Source organism: Lepisma saccharinum, chromosome 20 (assembly GCF_977018435.1).
Source record: "Lepisma saccharinum chromosome 20, izLepSacc3.1, whole genome shotgun sequence".
Taxonomy (NCBI): domain Eukaryota; kingdom Metazoa; phylum Arthropoda; class Insecta; order Zygentoma; family Lepismatidae; genus Lepisma; species Lepisma saccharinum.
The window spans coordinates 22,386,356-22,405,812 of NC_139248.1; the positions used below are offsets into that span (position 1 = coordinate 22,386,356).

Genomic DNA, 19,457 nt, shown 5'->3' on the forward strand with positions numbered 1-19,457 from the left:
GAGTCTCAATAAAATTAAAGGGCCTCCCCGATGGCGCAGTTGTAGCGTTGTCGCCTTGTAATCAAGGGGTCCCGGGTTCGATACCCTGGTGGAGGCACATAGTGGTTTGGATTCCACTTTAAACTGTAGGTCCAGTCCCGATTAGCCTTTCTGTGCATAAAGTGGACTTAAAACAACTACTTAATTCAATTCAATTCGATAAAATTTACTTGCCAACTACTGAGCCTTGATGATGAATACCGGGTGTAACTGGCATATCAGAACTAGTATTGGTATAAGTTGCTTGAAAATACTTTTGCACACCAAGTCGGACACCCATATTCTGGAGAGATTGAAATCGGTATCAGAATGCTTATGAACAAGTTAAGCTATATTTCCTGTAATCTGTATTGGGTTTACCTTGAGTTTGCTGCAGTTGACCTAGATGTATTTCTGGGGGAGGTTGCATTGTTTCTTTGTGACACTGGAGCATCTTTCAGCTTCCCATCTTTGATACTGTTTAACGTTGCATTGTGATCCTTTTCATTTTTCCTGCAATAGACATATGCATATTTTCAGTCACACTGCATTTGGAGTAAGATATGTTCTATGTTTTATTATTACATAAAGCATCTATCATGTTGAACCACACAAGCAGCACCCAATAATCCACAAGGTTCATGCAAACATTACCCACCTAACGATCTCCACTTCAAGCACTATTAAATGCTACAATACATAATTATCTTCATATAGGTGAACATCAAATTACATTTCATAAGCATTGCAATCAGTGGATTAGATTGAAGATTAAAGATTCAAGAGTTAGTTCTAGATGAAGTGCAAGAGACACTACAGTTTGTGGCCGAAAGATTACGGACTTCAAATCATCAGAAACATGGAGAAGAGAGCACTGAACATGTCCAATGATAAGATAAGTTAGAAATTAGTCTGTACAAAATTGTATTACAAATTATTGATTTATACTGACACAAATTTGCTCATCTATGTTAAATCATTTGAGTCCACTTTATACTCAGATAGGCTGGACCAATGGTATAAAGTGGGATCTAAACCACTGTGCTTCGATCCACTAGTGATGAAGCTCAAGACCCCTTGATTTGCATCAGCATTTCCCAATCTATTTTAGTCTTTAAAATTATTCTCATATCTTATGTAGGCAACATATGCTCATGGGGAAGGGGGATGGTGCAGAAATAACCTCAATTTCATTTAAAATTGGACAGTTGCATGTTTAAAACACAAAACAATTTGAAACAGTAAGGAAGAGAGGCACACCATCTCAAGATTTTCCGTAAGTGCCTACTCATCACCAGTTCACTACTATTGTAACTTGGATTCTTTTGAGTGCACCGACAACTCACGTTTTCTCTCGCAATTTTACGGTGATGAATTTATGGTGATGAACTGGAATAGTTTAATACACATACTCAACTGTACAATTTTATTAAAAAATGACCTTATCCTTGGATATTCTGGTAACAGTGCAAAGCAATGCTTTACATTTTCTTTATGATATTAAATTTAAAAAATCCAGTGTTCAAAAATCAAGGTAGCTCAAAACTTCACCAATAAGAATTTAAAATAACTATTCACTTGGTTTAATATTTAATGATCAATATTTATTATGAGGGATTTAAAATGGACTGACCTACATTTATTGTCGATACTGGTAAATATTCATTAACCCCCTTAATTATTATGTATGTATGAATGCAACCAGGTGAATAAAAAAAAATGCATATTTAGATATTTATTTTACAAAACCAGGACATATGAATTTTCGTCATGTGAGAACCAGACAGACGTAATTTCAATTTATCAAATTTATAGGAGAGAGAGAGGAAATAATGTACAGCGTGAGCACAAAAACACTCCCGGATTTTGAAAGGGTATAACTTTAATACCAAAAGTAGTATTCTACAGAAATGTTCACAGTAGTTGTAAAAACTCATAAAGTTTTTGTGGTGTTCATTGGAATTACAAATGCTCAATGTGCGCACCACCTGTTACGCGGGAAACATCAAGACGATAATCCAGCTCCAACCACACCTTCTCAAGCGTATCCAGTTTGATAAAGTTGACAGCTGTACTGATGCATTCCTGAAGATGATTCAAGGTTGTGGGTAGTGGAGGTACATAGACCTGGTCCTTCACGAACCCCCAAAGGAAAAAGTCACAAACTGTCATGTCCGGTGATCATGGGGGTCACTTGCATAGATCTTGATCATTGGGTCCAGCTCGTCCTATCCAACGGTGTGGGAGGTTGTCATTCAGAAAGCTGCGTACAGATTGATGCCAGTGTGAGGGTGCTCCATCTTGTTGTAGAATGTAGTCACCTCTCTCTGCAGCAAGTTGACGAATTAACCAGTCACGTAGCATTGTTAAGTAGCTTTCACCTGTGATTGTTGGCCCCTCAAAGAAGAACGGACCGTACACTCGACGCTCTGACACTGCACAAGAAACATTCATCTTGGGTGAGTCACGTTCCACATCAAGAGTGGCATTCGGATGCTCGCTTCCCCAGATCCTAACATTATGCCTGTTCACTTTTCCACTCAAGTGGAAGGTCGCCTCATCACTAAAAATGATCTTTCTCAGAAAGGTTTCATCGTCCTCCATTAAAGTGTGGATAGTCTCGCAAAACTCACGTCGCTTTACCTTGTCTTGTGGATATAACTTTTGAACCAATTGCAGCCAGTACGGGTGAAAATGCTTCCGTAAAATCTTGCTTACGGTAGTTTGTGGCACCTGCAACTGCCTGCTGGCTTGACGTGTTGTTTTTCTGGGACTGCGTAGAAAGGTTTCTCGCGCATGCTCCACAATTTTCTCAGAGATGGACGGTTGGCCAGAATGTTATTTTCTTTGATCACAAATGCATCCTCTCTCAACAAATGTTTTATGCCACTGCAGAATGGATTTGTGTGTAGGTGGATCAACATTAAACTTCTGTTTAAATGCACACTGCACTCTCACGAAACTGCTTGTTTTGGCAACTTCTAACACGCACCAGCTTCTTTGCTGCGGAGTGAATGCCATTTTCGATGTTACTGCCCTCTAGCTACCGAATTCACAACTAGCGATTCTGAAAAGAAATATATTAAAATATTTTGAGTTAACTGAGCTTTGGATATCAATTTTATCAAAATATTCAAGTAACTATTAATGTTATGACATCTTGAAACCAGGGAGTGTTTTTGTGCTCACTCTGTATTCTTAGGAATATGCCCGACTCTTAAAAAAAGAGTCCGTAAATTGGAGATAGGTAATTCCACCTTACCGCTAAGGATTAGAAGTGGGGATATGCTGATCTAACTCCAAATAGAGCACTTCAGAGGAGTTTATTTGAACAAAACTGAAAACCATATTTTTGGAGTTACAATCCTCTGTTTCTCATGTGACAGTTTATATCAATAATAATAAAACCCTGAATTACAGGTTATTTATGTGTATATTGCACCAGTCAAAATATTAGTAATTTTACCAGTAAAACAATACACCAATATTGGATGATACTGATAGAGTAGACAATTTTTCATTCCTATTTTCATAGCTATAGAATTTTACATAATGCACAAAGCTTTATCTCTTGACAAAGACAAATGGGTAGTGCATTTAAACAAATCGAAAAGTAAAGTGCACTCATTCGAATATTCAATCACAACAATCATGGTCGTAACACTATCTGCAAGTGTTAATATACCACCAGCATTGAATACATTTCTTACCTTAACATTATTTGGTTGTTTTTCTCTTTATTCACCAAACTCGTCAGGCTTTTATATCGAGCCTGAAGACGTTTCATTTCCTCTGATTTATTCTTGTTGCTCAAACCTCTATTATCACTATTTTTTCCATTCTGTCTGCAACATAGATACCAAAAATTAATCAATGAACACATCTTTTAGATTCCTTATGATTTTCTTTTTTGCAATTGTCCATGTTACCACATTAATTACATAATAATAATAATAATAAGAGAAGATTTATGTATTTTACTTTTCCAAAGTTCAGGAATCTCATAGGGATCCACAAAATTTCTGCACGACACTTTCGCAGACTGAATATCATGGAAATTATGCAAAACAGCATTGCAGGAAGAAATGGATTTTGTGATCCCAGATGGGCAATGAACATAGCCCGAACTTCGTTCCACATTCATACTGTGATGATCGATAGGCTATATTCGCACTGCATCTCTTGTGCATGTGTATTGTAAGTTATATTCTAGCAACCCAATAAAAAATTGTAATGTTCGCTGAAGAACTAGAACAGTTCATTAAATATCACATTAAAGAACTTCTTACATCATGTGCTGGCAACATTTTTGTTAAAAAAATATATAAACAGTATGGTACAAGACACTTCAAAAGTTTGTCCAAGCTTTCGACTACATCTCGGAAGCATCACCAGGGCTGGTCAAGAGACAGCAAAGATTACACAGTTGAGATTCCGATGATGCTACATGCTGCGTCTCCGGAAGATGTCCTTGCAGTCTTGCAGTATTGGTAAGATAGTGGTTGTTCTGATTGATGACTGAGGGAGGTGGGTTTTGAATTTGACTGTATTATACTATTATAAATAAAGGTTTCCACATTGGCTGAGTGGTTAGCACATCGCGCTGCGACGCCAAGGGTCCCGGGTTCGAATCCCGGTCGGGCTTGGTTGTTTGTGAATGTCCATTCATCAATTTCATCATTTCATCACTCATCCCCATCTTCGCAAATTAGCCAAGAGGCACAAAACGTGAAGTAAAATAAACTAAATCAAATCAAATCAAGGTTTCCACATAAATTGTGATTGAGATAATTTGTATTTTTAATTATGTGTACTTAACTGTTTTTTTCCTAGTGATGGGACAGATTAATCGGTACTCTATCAGAATCGGCCGATATAGGCATATCTGTGTATCGGAAAAATTACCAATTATTTTACACATCTCATATATCTATAAATATCTTATAAATTAGTTCAAAATTCTACCTTTTTGTTATAATTTTTATGGATAATCTCCATGCCCTACTTTTGAAGAAAGTAAATGACTAAATATGCAACTTCTTTTGTACTGCAGTCACCTGGGAACACACATTTATTAACCCTTAAACACATGAATTATTTTTTGTCATTTTTTCTTGTTTTAGTCTAATATCTGTTGTTACATACTAATAAGTGATTTTGAATCATTTTTTGAAAATTTTCATGCTCTCTTTTCGAATTATATCTCGTTACGATATGGTAAAACTATGGGTTCACCCCTACAAATTGATTGATTTTTGAAAACTTGGAAATTTCTGAATTAACCTTAAAATTACTTTCAAAATTTGATTATTTTTTAAAATAATAGAAATATTATAGATCCATTGTAAATTAATCTCACATTTTCTGAGCTAAAGGAGCTCAGGTAACTATTTAGTAAATAATGATTACTCTATATTCACATATTGTATATCACTCTTGAATATACACTTGTCATAGAAACTTTCAACTGAGTTGAATTGAAGTTTTAAGTCCACTTTATGTACAGAATAGCAAATTGGGACTGGACCTACATTTTAAGTGGGATCGGAACCACTCTGCCAAGTACCTCCACTGTGAATCGAACCAGGGACCCCTTCATTACAAGGCGATTACCACTACGCCATCGGGGAGGTCCTTGTCATAGAAACATATGAAACATGGAATGTGAAGTCCACCAACATATTTGACATGTCCAATGCGAACACTACTGGTGGACCACCAACATACACGTCTTTCAAAACCTTCCTTTGTGTTGTACTGGGCCGCCTTGCCCCCTTAGGTGCAACACGAAATAATGTCACATAGTTTTGAGCGCTTTCCATCCAAATCCAAGCTGGGAGAATTTTTGCCTCTGAAATTCTCGTAGAATATGCATAAGAGGAGCTCCAGTTTACCTCTAATAAATAGCTTGCAGGAAGGTCTTGCATAATACGGGATCACAGACTCAACAAAGCTGAGCTACTGAACGGGCACAAAATGTTCCATGAAATAGTCATCTATTATTACTATTATTTTTATTATATTTATTATTACTATTATTATTATTACTATTAAAATAAGATATAAATTATAAGCAATATAAAAAAGACACCATACAAAAGACAACAAGAGGCTTTACAACTTAAATTTCTTGGTTTACATGCAATAATAATAGAATAAATGAAGTAATTGCTGAAAAGGCCCATGGCTACTGTATCTGCATAGTGTTACCATATGGTAATGTCACCGTTATGAGCAAAAATCGAACAAGTGATGCAAACTCTTTAACAGAAAACATCATAAGTTTTAAATTACATGTGTTTACTAAATGCTGAAAACATTCAGAACTCCATAATGAAAGACAATCAGATAAAAACACCATATTTAGTTTCCAGCGTATGACATTTTGAATAAAAAAAATCAAAGGTAAAAATAAATACATCCTCTCACTACAATGCCGTTACCTTGACTGAAACTAACGGTCTCAAACATAAGCTTTATGCTTCCTAGAGCGACTTCTGGCACTAGGTTTGCCTCCACACTCAATATAGACAAGCCTCTATCATGAAAGTGTACGAATGTTGAGCGTTACCATATGGTAACACTATGCGTTTAAGGATTAAGAAGGTCAATGAACCATTCAGGTCTTCAAGGACCATTTGGAATTTTATATCGGATCGGTAGAACATCAATTCTCGGAACTGGTAAATTTTATGTCTGTACTTTATTGGTATGGGGCAAAATTTCATATCAGCTTGTACATAGCTTTTTCCCTTTTTAGTTCTGAAATCCTATTTTGCATTTTCATCTTCCGGCAGACACAGCAAGTAGCGTTATTGGAACCACGACCATGTCTTCACAGTCATCAGTCACAGCCTTGATGATGCCTCCGAGATGGAGTCGAATCTTTGAACAAACTTCTAAAGTGTCTCGTATCATGCTGTTTATATATATTTTGTGTTGTTTTTATCAAGAATAGTTCATTAACTTCCTTAATTAATATATATAATCAGGCGAGTGCAATACATTTGAACAAGAAACTGCATAATTAGCTATTCTTTCAAATTCAAACTTATAGACAGCACATGTGTACTGCTTTTGTTGCAGCTGAGTTTCTTTCATACTCATATCGAAGTACATTGCTCTTTTGTCTATGATCTTGCGAATGGCATTGAACAACTCAGATTCAGATCACATTGTGAAAATTCTCACAAGGATTTCTAAGTTAGAAACAGTTTCAGTTCTGAAGAGGAAATGGTGTATTTATGTATTGTACTATTTTCCATTGATTATTCCTACATTATATACTGAAAATACGCCTTTCATATAGTTTTTCTTAAAAAAATCCACACCAGACAGTAGTGTAAAAGTATATAATACTGGGACGATAAATGATGAGCCCCCCTCAGGCAGATTTGGCTACACTTAAAACTAACTCAAGATGTGCATATGAGCTTATTGCTCAAGTGTGGTACTCTGTCTAACCCAAGATTTTTGTAAAAATGCCCTCGGGAATTTCCCGTGAAATGATGAGCCCCCTCAGATTGATTTGCCTACACTTACAAAAGCCACATCTGACAGATTGTTGTCCATAAGCCTGTCAAAAATATGCCCCTCTTGATATTGTTTTGGCCATACTTAAACCTAAGCCAAAAATGCTCATAAGAGCCACCCACATACACCCACACGCACACATATTTACTTCCGGACCATTTCCGGTTTAAGTTCAATTGGGCACCAGGCTCAACTTGTATATCTAATACTAAGACAATGTAATATGCAGAGGCCTTCTAGAATTGCTCTGTGACTCTCTCATTTCTTATATCATAAACATATGATTTTTCACCTATAAGAATAACACTACATATAGTGTCATCAGGGAGTGTATCGTGGAATTCACATATAATTTTAATGTTTGTCCTGTCATTAACCACAACTTGTTTCCTTTTTGAGGTGTTGATGACAAACATGGGTCTCTGTGCTTTGAATTCATCTGGTGTGTAATACATGTCTGTATTCCCGGTAGTGACCCTTTTGTATGCTGTAAATGTTTCATATAATTTGAGGAAATCATCGTTGGACATGTTTAAATTATAATTTTCTCTAGGAAACACCTCATTTCTGCCATTTTTAAGATATATGTTCTTGATGTTGCAGCTATCAAACTTACTTGAATGTTTTTCCTGATTATTGTGTCTTCCAGTTTGAAACAGTACCACCACAAAATCTGGCATGTCATATTGTATACTGGAGAATGAATTTGTAGCATCAAACTCATAATAGCTACCAGTGGCAGGCTTCTGCACACATTGATATGTATAAAATTGTAAAGGCACCTGTGGATTTTTTAGGATATCTGCTTTGTATTTAAGAGCATAGCTGACCTCATATTCAACAACCGGGATTCTTAGCTGCATAGTCTGAATAAGGCACTTGCCTTCATCAGGTAGGGTATTAGGCAGAGCTTCCCCAGTAGAATTTAATGTACTGTACCTCATCAAAGCATTATTATCATTGGCAGCTCTTCTAAATGTGATTCTTAAACCACCCTTCCACATAATATCTTTGTAATCTGAGAAGAATCCTGGCAACAGGCGCATAGGAAACAGCACTGTGTGGCTCTTAGATATTATTTTATCACCAGCCTCAAATCCACCTATTTTGTAGTAAGAAGCCTCGGTTTTGGATAATTTTAGTGTGGCCAAAGCTGTAGAGGTAATACCAGGGTAATCCACTCTGTTTATAACAACACCATGTTTTCTGATCTCAATTTCAGAGAACAGATGTGGCACAAAATTGTCTACCAATCTTATATTTGAATTTGCCGGATAATCTGTACCATCGAGCTTTACAACATCAAACTTGATGTATAGATCTGCTCTGTGGGGGTGTATAAAGCCATCTCCTACATCAAGATCAACCTCAATCTCTGTGTTGGGTTGATTTAAATTTGCAAATGTCCTCCTGTTTGGGGGGAATGATTGTAGCTCATAACTCTCAATATTTTCCATTTTTTTTTGTATGTATTTTTATTTAAATATTAATTTCTATGATTGCAGTTGTTGTGGCTCCAGCAAAATCAACTAATTCTTCTTTTTCATTAGTGACCATCAACTCAATGTAATCTATTCTATTATGGCACACAGGAAAATATAATGTTGGTGATGGAGTGTAGATGATCGGCTCCATAAATTCAGAGTTAGGTTTGAATGTTGCAATGATGCCAGTTTGTTTGTGAGTGCCAATGCCATCTGATTTGGTGATCATACCCTCGGCCACATTACAGTGAATATTCAGTCTCTATGGCTAAGAATTTAGGTATATTAATAGCAGTGTGTTTGATGGCTGGTTCAAGTTTTGTGTTGTTCTCAAAGCCTAACAGCTCTCCTATAGTACCCAGATCCACTGTTTCTGTAGCAGACACAATCTCTACTCTGTGAGTGACAGAATTTTGAGTTAACACTATACCTCTAGGTAACTGAGCATTTAGAGTAGACAGATTATATTGCCCTGGAGTGATAACAATTTTTTGATCCCCAACTGCAATCTTGTTGTTGTGGTGTGTAATATTGGGGATCAAGTACATGCCATAAAATGCTCTGAGAGCTATTGTTTCGGGATACACTATATCATCATGTAATCTAAGTTTCAATATTGAATTTTGGCTGGTGAGATGGAATACTCCCATGATGCTTCAGATACCACAAGGCTTTTTGAAAATTTTCAATTGATGGTTTATTTATTTGAGACAGATATCTAAGAACAGATAAACACAGATGTCCACAATTAACATCTTTGAAGTTTTGAACACGGGCATTATTGTAATAAAGATTAGTTGATTTTAGATATTTTACTAAATTTTCAGGTGGAATACCTCCAAATGAATCAAACACAAATGCCTCATCTTTTAAATATTTAAGATAACAGATCCAGTGAGTACCCTGATTTTTGTACTTATCCAAATTAACTATGCCACACTCTTTGTTGAGTGGTTGTTCTGGTAAAGAATCAGACATGTACACACTTCTAAAATTTTTGATGCCCAGTGGCTTGATTAAAGCTTCAATATCTTGGTTTGTAAGCGGCTCTTGTTTTTTTTAAACTTATTCATGGCTCTCTTAACACCTTTGCCTTGTTTTTCCACAGCCAGATTATGGCGCTTCAATTCATCTAATTCTGCCTTATTCTTCTTGGCATCTATTACTGTTTTTGCTATAGCAGCTGATCCCCCAGCCAAGCTGCCAACAGCCCCAAGTGCTGCTAAGATGGCCGGGATAGTAAATATGAAGCCACCTGTATGCAATTTTTTTCTAGATTGCTGTAATTTTTTTAATTGAGGGGTACTAAGTAATAATTTCATACCATGGCCCTTGGCAAGACAAGAGCTTTTTTTCTTGCGCTGTTTTTTGGTTAAAAGACTATCAATAGTTTTAAGAGATTTAAGACCTGCATAAGGTATCTGATACATAACACCCTTGGCCTTCATCCTAGGTTTATTATATATATATTCACAACCCCCACCCCAGTTTTTGTTTGGTGTTCATAGCTATGGTGGTCCCCAATGCTGCTATTCTCTCACTCAAAGAAGCATCTTTGCTTACAAATCTACCAAATGCAGCCTCTTCTAATTTCTTGTCTGCAACATGTCGCCTATCAAGATCAGAATGTGTGTTGTATGCTATGTCATGGTCTCTACAAGCAGCATCTAGGGGATTAACACCAGGATCACCTCTGTTTAATCTATGGTCCAGTTTTGTACCGGGACCACAATACTGATAGCCTGGAATGTGTAGTTCAAATGGCAGCTTGTTTATGATGTCATTAACCAGCCCCCGACCCTCAGAGATATTCCAAAATTTAGGTGGGAGAGTATTAATAATTTTTATAAGATATCCAATCCCCTTAGTGTCATTCGCTATAAAATTAGACAATTTTGTGCTTATCATGTCCATAATTCCAACCTTTTCATTGTAAAAATTGTGGTTGCCAGAATTTTCCTCCCCAGCTATCACCAGCAACCTATCTACAAGTTTCCTGACATCATCAACCCACACAAATTCTTTAGGCAGGGTGTTGTATTGTTTGATTCCACTACCTGTCTTGATCTGTGACCATATGGGCTTGATTAAGTTGTTGTATTTTGCTCCACTGCTAGACTTGACTCTTTTTTGTGTGGGATCATTGTTCTGGTATAGAGCATCTGATTTTATTAATATTTCTTTGTAGTGTGCCAGGGTACTTAACAAAACCACCTTTTTCTCCAAGATGAGATTCTGAATATACAATTAGATCATCTCCCATAAATGTTACTCTAAAATTGCCAATTCTATGTATGATGCTACCATCACGCTCTGTGTCAGCATATGCCAAAAACCTCATCTTTGTTGTCTTTAGGTGTGCTTAAATATTTTTGAGCAAGAAGACCCAATTCAATAGGATCCTGAGTAGCTTCAATTCTTCGAGGAGCAACAGGACTAGGTGTATGAATACTAGAAAGTGGGGTGATTGGATAATCTAATATGTTCCTAGCAGCTACAGGTACAAGCTCTGTGATCAAATTTTGATTTTGCTCTGTAACAGTTTTGATATTTTTACCTAATTCACTAATAGCATCAATAATAGGTTGTTCTGTTTGCTTGTGTTGTTCATAGATTCCTCGGTTCTCTGATTTCCATCCCTTAAATCTTTTTACAAGATAATCTCTTAATTTAAGATCATCAATAATTGGCCTTTTCATGGTTATTTATATATGTTTCAATGTCTAGAAAATTTTTAATTTTATTTCTATATTTACCACTATTAGGTTTCCTTGTCATATCAATTGTGACAAACCCATAACTGTCCTGGTTCCAGCACCTACTGCAAAACTTGGAAAAATCATTGTAGCTCAAGTCCCCACCTACATATTCATCATGTATGTGTTTGAGGTTGGTATGATCTTGATGAAACACACATATAAAATTGCTGTTGTCTCGGATCAGCTGCTTTGGAATTTTAGAAAAAGTCTGTGCCAGGTAGAAGCAATCTATGTTTTTGTGCCGGTCCTGTGTAAAGAAATTTCTAACCTTGTTTTGATTATCCAGTATAATGTCATCAAACACAACAACAGAGTTATCAAGACATTCATGGAGTGGCTTAACATCTGATTCAAAAGTGGCAATATCCAGTCATCATATAGCTTCATCAGCTGCTGATATTTTAATTGTTCCAAGCTCTTAGAGAAGACATACAAGTGCCTGTTTTTCCAGTCTAACCAGTTGGGTGCCAATAAAAAATTATCAATCATTAGTGTAGTTTTACCACAAGCCGATGGCCCAACAATAAGACATCTAATATTATCAGGCAGCAGCTTGCCATTTCTGTTATTCTGCTGTTCAGGCTCTGGCAGTCTCTTTATAACATCCCAGGTGTTCATAGTATCACTTTGTCTGCCTCGATCCAGCTGTGTTCTGGGAGTCCTAGCCATTTCACCAGTATCTTGTTGCCTTTTCTGCGGATGATTTTTTCTGAGATATGTGTCAGGCTTTTTTTTTTCTTGTATGTACGCATTGCTTGCATGATACAATTATTTTCCTGTAGTTTACGGTTATTACAAGCATAAGAAAACTGTTTTCTTATGCTTGTAATAACCGTAAACTACAGGAAAATAAATGTGTCAGGCTGTTTAGTTTTGCTGAGTTCTTCTTCATAAAACCTGCCTTTGAGAATTTCTCCTCGGTGGTCTTTTATTATATATGTGTATCGGGTCCCAGGTTTCACTTGAACCACTGTAAATAATTCAGTGCTCCAGTTTCTGGTAAAGCCTCTTTTGAATAAGTGCTTATATACTGCTGGACAAAAAAAACCGGACACTTGCATTTTTTGTGATAACGCATAAATTCTGATTCGAAGGCTAAGTAAATGTTGCAGAAATTATTGGAAATAAGAAATCCTGAATACATTCAACAGAAAGCAAATTAAAATTTATTGTTAATAAGTTAAATTAGAACATAAACGAAAGTTACAGAAAACTACCAAAAAAAATCTTAGCAATATTTTTTTTTTAATATTGTTAACTGGTACTGGTGGGGTCTAATAGCGGGTGTTACCTCCCCTGCCATCAATTACAGCTTGTAACCGCCGTGGCATACTTCGAATAAGGTTGGCAATCACTTCTTGGTCCAATTGCTCCCATGCTTCTTGAATAGCACGTCTTAGCTCTTCAATTGTTTCTGGAACTATTGTGCGGTTTCTGATATGTCGTTTCAGTTGATCCCAGACGTGCTCTATCGGATTTAGGTCCGGACTTTGTGGTGGCCATTCTAATCGCGTAATCGCAACTTCGTCCAAGTACTCCGTGACAATATTCGCAACGTGAGGACGCACATTGTCATGCATAAAAACAAAGTCCGGGCCTATGAATGGTGCATATGGTACTACATGATCTGCCACACATTCTGTAATATACCTGCAAGCTGCCATTGCCTCATTATCTACAAGAACCAACTCTGTACGTCCTTGTAAAGAGATACCTCCCCAGACCATGACACCACCACCTCCAAAGGGTGTTATTTCAACGAAACAACATTGTGCATAACACTCATTAGGTCTCCTATACACATGTTCAAGCCCGTCTGATGAACGTAGGTTGAATTCTGACTCATCAGAGAATAAAACCTTTTCCCACTGCTCCACATTCCAATGTAAGTGTTTTGTAGAAAATTCCAGTCTTCGCTTCCGGTGACGTGCTAACAACCTGGGACCTGCAGTCGGCCTCCGAGATGATAAACCACTTTCATTCAGTCTTCTACGAACTGTTCGTGAAGAAACCACAGTTCTATGAACATTTCTCAAATGCTGTGCCACAATATTTGAAGTCGTACGACGGTCTCTTAAGACTATGATACGCATTAAACGATCTTCCCGTGCTGTTGTGCATCGTTTCTGACCAGAACCCGGTCTTCTACCATAGGAACCGGTTGCGTCATACCGTCTGAGACCTTCATGGATAGTACTTCGTGCTATATTTAGCACCCTAGCAATATAGTGTACACTATGACCATCATCGCGAAGAGCTACTGCTTTTACACTACCTCTTCACGTCTCATTTTCAAGCTAGCAGCAAACTTACAATACACTTGCAAGAAAAATACCAGCAATGACAATGTCAATAATATATGTTACTATGGTTACTATGAACCAAAATTCATGCCTCTCTAGACATTAAACAAAATAACATCAACAGGAATTGAAAATCAATAAATTAAAACAAAATTGCATGAAATTAATTTTGAGCCTACTAAGTGTTCCAAATAAGTAAATACGAGTAAATAAATAAATAAATAGATAAATAATAAACGGAAAACTGTGGAAAATGTTCAATTGTTCAATACTTAACTGAGAGCGTAATTCATAAGTAATTGCAATTCAGATGTCAAATATTAAGGTGTCCGGTTTTTTTTGTCCAGCAGTATATTTGCTGATTCTTACTTGATCACCAACCTTGTATTTGGCTTTTCTTGTTGTTGGCTGGTATCTAGGATAATAAACAGTACTGATCAATTTTTGCTCATCAGATGAAGTTACCTCAGAGGGCTTCATGTTGATTGTGGAATGGACCGAGTTGTTATATTTATGTAGAAGTTCTGGTAGGATTGTAAGCCATTTATAATTACCTTGAAGGGTGAATTGTTTATACATATGATTTTTTAGGGTTTTGTTGAATCTTTCAACAATAGAGGCCTTGAGATCACTGTAACTCGAGTAATGTTGTATTGACTGGCTTTTAATAAATTGCTGGAACACTGAATTATAGAATTCTTTGCCATTATCTGTTTGCAGATAGCGCGGTGATCTTCCACTCTGATTGATGATTGTCCTGAAGGCTTCTGTAACACATGCTCCAGTCTTGGATTTGAGTGGCACAGCCCAGGCAAATTTTGAAAATGTATCTATGACAGTGAGTAGATACTTGTAGCCCTTGTTGATCTTGTCTAAGTTTTTCAGCTGTCCACTTGCCATCTCAACCAAGTCACACTGCCATAAATCATCTATACCTTTTGTAACCACTGGCAGTCTCTTATAATTATGTCTGGCTTGTCTGTGTAATTCATCAACAATAATTTGTCTAGACATAGTATGTAAACAAGAATATTGCAACTATAGGGTGTTCAGCAGCTGATACTACAGGATTTTCTAAATACAGTTTGTCTCCTATTTGTATATTAAATTCCAGAGAGCCATCATCTTCAGCATAAGATGTCTCTAATGTATTGGGATCTGTAAAATCCTCTAACTCTAAACTGGTGATTTTTGGTTTGTTGTCAGCATTTGTTATTGATAAGGTAGGGTAGTGGTGTGCCTGTGGTTGAAGCCAATATTTGATCTTGATTGGTCTCAGTGTGCCCCCAACAAAAAACTGGTAATAAAATTGTGCAGGGGACAGCATATATATTTTGCCACCTGGTGTAAATGATGAATCATATTCTTTGTTGGGGATACTGTACAATTCAAGAATTACTGCATGTTTAGGATTCTCGATTATGCCAGTTATTTCTTTTTCTGCTGTAAGCAATCTACTTGTTACAGATTCAAGGTGCTCATTGATAGTCCTAACAACATCATCATGGCCTGGCTTGATTTTTATGTCCACAACAAGTTTTTTGTATTGTTGCACAATTTCTTGTAGCTGGGTGGCAAAAGCAGACAAAGCATTTGCTTGGTTGGATTCCATGCTTCCTAGCTGTTGCTTGATGTTGGCTATAATTTGCTGTAAATTTTCAACAACTGCCAATTTTGAATTTTGAGCAGTAAGATCATGGACTTGTCTTCTGATATCCTCAAACAGAGCATGCAGTTCATTAATATGTTGATTAGTTGGTAGAGTGGCCACTGTCTGAGTAAGTTGTTTGATCTCTGTTTGGATATTCTTGATATCTTCTGATTTCAATATGCGATTCACAGCTCTCTTAATATTTTTAAGTTCCTGTGATGTAGGCAGATTTGATACAGTATTTTGCAAAGATTCAAGTGCCAATTTTACATTATTTAATTCAGAAGCATCAGTCACACTTTGCATAGCATCTTGAAGCAGGGCTATGTCTGCCTGAGTAGGTGTTGATTGTTGTAAAATTTCAAGCTTTGTTTGGATATCATCGATCAAGTGATGAAAATGAGATAGCTCAGATTCAGTGTTGAGGTTTTCAAGTTTGGTGATTTGTTGCTGAACACTGACAAGGGTATCTACAATACCAGGCAGGCGAGATTCTAGAGATTCTTGTACACTTGTCAGATCACTTTGCACTGCTGCTATGGTACCCTCAAGATGAGTTATGGTACTCTGAATTTTTCCAAAATCTTCATATGTTTCAAGTTGCAGCTTGATGTTGGCAACACTACGAGTTATAGCACTCAAAGCATCAGAAGATGGCAAGTTGTTCATAAAATTTTCAAGTGTCTCAATTTTTTCTTTAACCTCAGCTATGGCATTGTTCAGAGGGTCCAGGTTAGGTATCTGTAGTGATTGAATCTGTTCCTTTAGAGTGGAAATCACTAGATCAAAATCTTCTTGTGACTTTATGCTTTTGACAATTGTTTGGAGCTGTGCCTGGACATTATTAATCTGCTCTTCCAATTGTTGTTTCAATTGCTCAGAGTTGGTAGCCTGAGTCTTAAATTTGGCTTGAAGAGCTGCTACAGCTTCCTCTAAATTTTGAAAATTATCTAATGTAGCCAAGTCAGTATATTTTTGAAGCAGCAATTTGAGTTCTGAATCAATTTTAAGAAGAGGGTCCATGCATTGTGATTGTAAATTTGTAATTTCTAGTTGAAGACTGGCATTGAGTGTGGTTTGTAATGCTTGTAAATCACTTCTTAATTTTTTGACTCTGACATCAAGCATCAGAATCTCATCACTGTGATCATCATGCCTTGTATGGCCAAATATATCATTAGGCATTTTTGTTTTAGTGTTTATTTATTATAGAATATCTAATTCTTAATTCTATAAAACAAGGTATAAGCTTTTCATAGGATCCTGGGACCTCAATATATAAACAATCACCAGCAGAAACAGTATATACAGTGCCAGAAATCATGTTTGAGTGCTTAATTCTATAAATATTTCTCCCTATTGAAATCTTGACATTACCCTCGGGAGTTGTAATAAATTGTAATTGACCACCTACAGGTAGTGATTTAAATTATTGTTAAATATGTACAATGTTTTACCTGTTTTATCATCAACATCTGTAAGTATGCTGTTCAGATGAATAATTAACAAAGCACTTAGTTTAGATATCATAGATTGTATATCAGGAGAGGGTGCTGGTGTTGGCAGGTCCATAATAGCCTGTTTTTTGAACCCAAATAAGTTCATAGGCATGTTTATTTATTTCAAATCATGCTCTGTAATTGGGCATTGATTACCACTTCTCAAGTCACAATGACCCCATGGTAGAGTATGTATGCCACATGATAAAATACATCTCTTATCATCATGTGGGTCCAGAGCCACTTTTCTTACAACATTTGTAGTCAACAAGTGATCCTCACTCTGAATTCTGCATTCTGATGTTCTGATTGTGCTACATGATTTGAGACAATTTTTGTAATCTTTAAATTGGAGCTCTTTGTCCACAGTTACTCTGCCAATGCCCTTGGCTTTTTTTGCAACAGCACCACTACATGTTTCAAAACTGTACATCTTGGCCCTTAACCCAGCAAATGCCACAATAACATCACCAAGTGTCTCATCTTTTAACTTGCCAGGCACCTTTTTGTTGTGGGGCTGAATTTTTGAATGTTCACTGGTATCAAAATATTTAAACAATTCAGGCTGTGATATATCTTGATAAACATCTTCTGTCTGAATATCAAGGATAAAACTATCTGTGTCCATGTACATCAGTTTTACACAATCACCATAAAAAGGCTTGAGCACATCATAATAGAGCTCCAGCATGTGTAATTTGGCCAATTCTAATATCACAGCCCCTACATAAATAGGCTTATCAAACTTAATCTTTGTTTTTTTCATGTTGAAGAGTGCCATATGCTCATCATAAATTCTTCAGTAGTTGAAATTAGACTTTGCTATCAATTTTTTGCTCAGGCTGGGGTCAGTAATTAATTTAACATCAGTATGTTTTCTGACATTTTCTATGGTTTTGCCATACACTGAATTTACCATCAATTTAAACAAGGTCTTATCAAATTGGCTCATTGCAGATGTTCGAAGCTCTGTGTTTGTATCAATATATGGCTTCAACCATCTTGAGTGCCTGAACCTCAAAACTTTGCCAACTTTGGTCACTTGAACACCATGATTCATTAGGAACTGGAGGTTTTTGTAATATAAGACATAACCCTGTTTTGGCTCTAGAGTCATCATGAGCTTCTTCTGTTTAGAGCCAGGTGAACACTTAACCTCAGGAATTGGGGGCAGATCAGAAAATGTGTTGTGTAAATCATCAGGAATTGTCAGATCAACCTCTAAGAACAGGCCATAGTTACTGTCATCAAAATCCTGAAGATCTCCAATATTGAAATCTTCAACCCACTCAAGCCCTGCATATGGCAATTTATCCATCATAGCATAACCATACAGGCTGTTGGCATCTACATACAGTATATAATTTGATTGCAGTGCTGGATCATAATTGAGAATATACTTGTTATTTGCTCTGGCATATCTCTGAGAACATTGCACCATGCCTCCTCTTATACATTGTTCCATAAACAGATACATGTCCTGATCCTGGATCAGATCCAATTGCATTTTTAGTATTTAAAAACATTGCAGACCATGCTAGGCCTGGAGCACTGTAGAAATACATTGGATCCAGCTTATAATTTTCCATGGAAGATTTTCTAAATGCCTGAAGTATATCAGCTAAGAGAGTCACATCAAGTTTTAAATATGCCTTGTGATAATCGCCAAATGTCTGGCATTTTAAATTGTTCCACATCAACTGAGCATGGTCATAATCTTCATCAGTGATTCCAGATGCTCTGAGTTTGCTGTAGAACTCTTGTTGTGGTGGCAGAGCACACTCATCAAATTTAGAAAAATCTGTAACATAATCATATGGGTATACACCCTTCCGCCTAATTAATTTCAGGTCCTGATTTGGAAACAAAGCACATGTGATTTTGAATTGATCATCAGATAATTGACTGGCCAGTGTAGCCAGACTAGCGGACAGAATTCTGTAGGAATCAAGAAATCTTAAGTGAATGAGAACAAATGGCATTTTCACTTGGATTAGGCATCACCATATGAACAGGGTGGCCGCGGTGGCTCAGTCGGTAACGCGTCTGACTACCATGCTCAAGGTCCCGGGTTCGATCCCCGACCGGTTCAAATCCGGGAACTTTTCTAAGGTTAGAAGCGGCCCCGGCGCCCACCCAGCGTCGAATAACATGGGTACCTGGGGGAAACCCTGGGGGGTAAAGGCGGTCAGGGGCGTGATGCTGATCAC

General features: G+C 36.9%; 1 protein-coding gene across 1 annotated transcript in view; it reads right to left on the reverse strand.

Annotated features, from left to right (window-relative positions):
* The window catches only part of LOC146003378 (uncharacterized), a 194,370-nt gene that overhangs the window by 14,474 nt on the left and 160,439 nt on the right, over positions 1 to 19,457 (reverse strand). Inside the window, exons 21-22 of the mRNA XM_083141659.1 lie at positions 3,729 to 3,863; positions 400 to 531 (exon numbers count right to left, since the gene is read on the reverse strand). Coding sequence (XP_082997785.1) covers positions 400 to 531; positions 3,729 to 3,863 — 267 coding nt within the window. The remainder of the gene's footprint in view (positions 1 to 399; positions 532 to 3,728; positions 3,864 to 19,457) is intronic.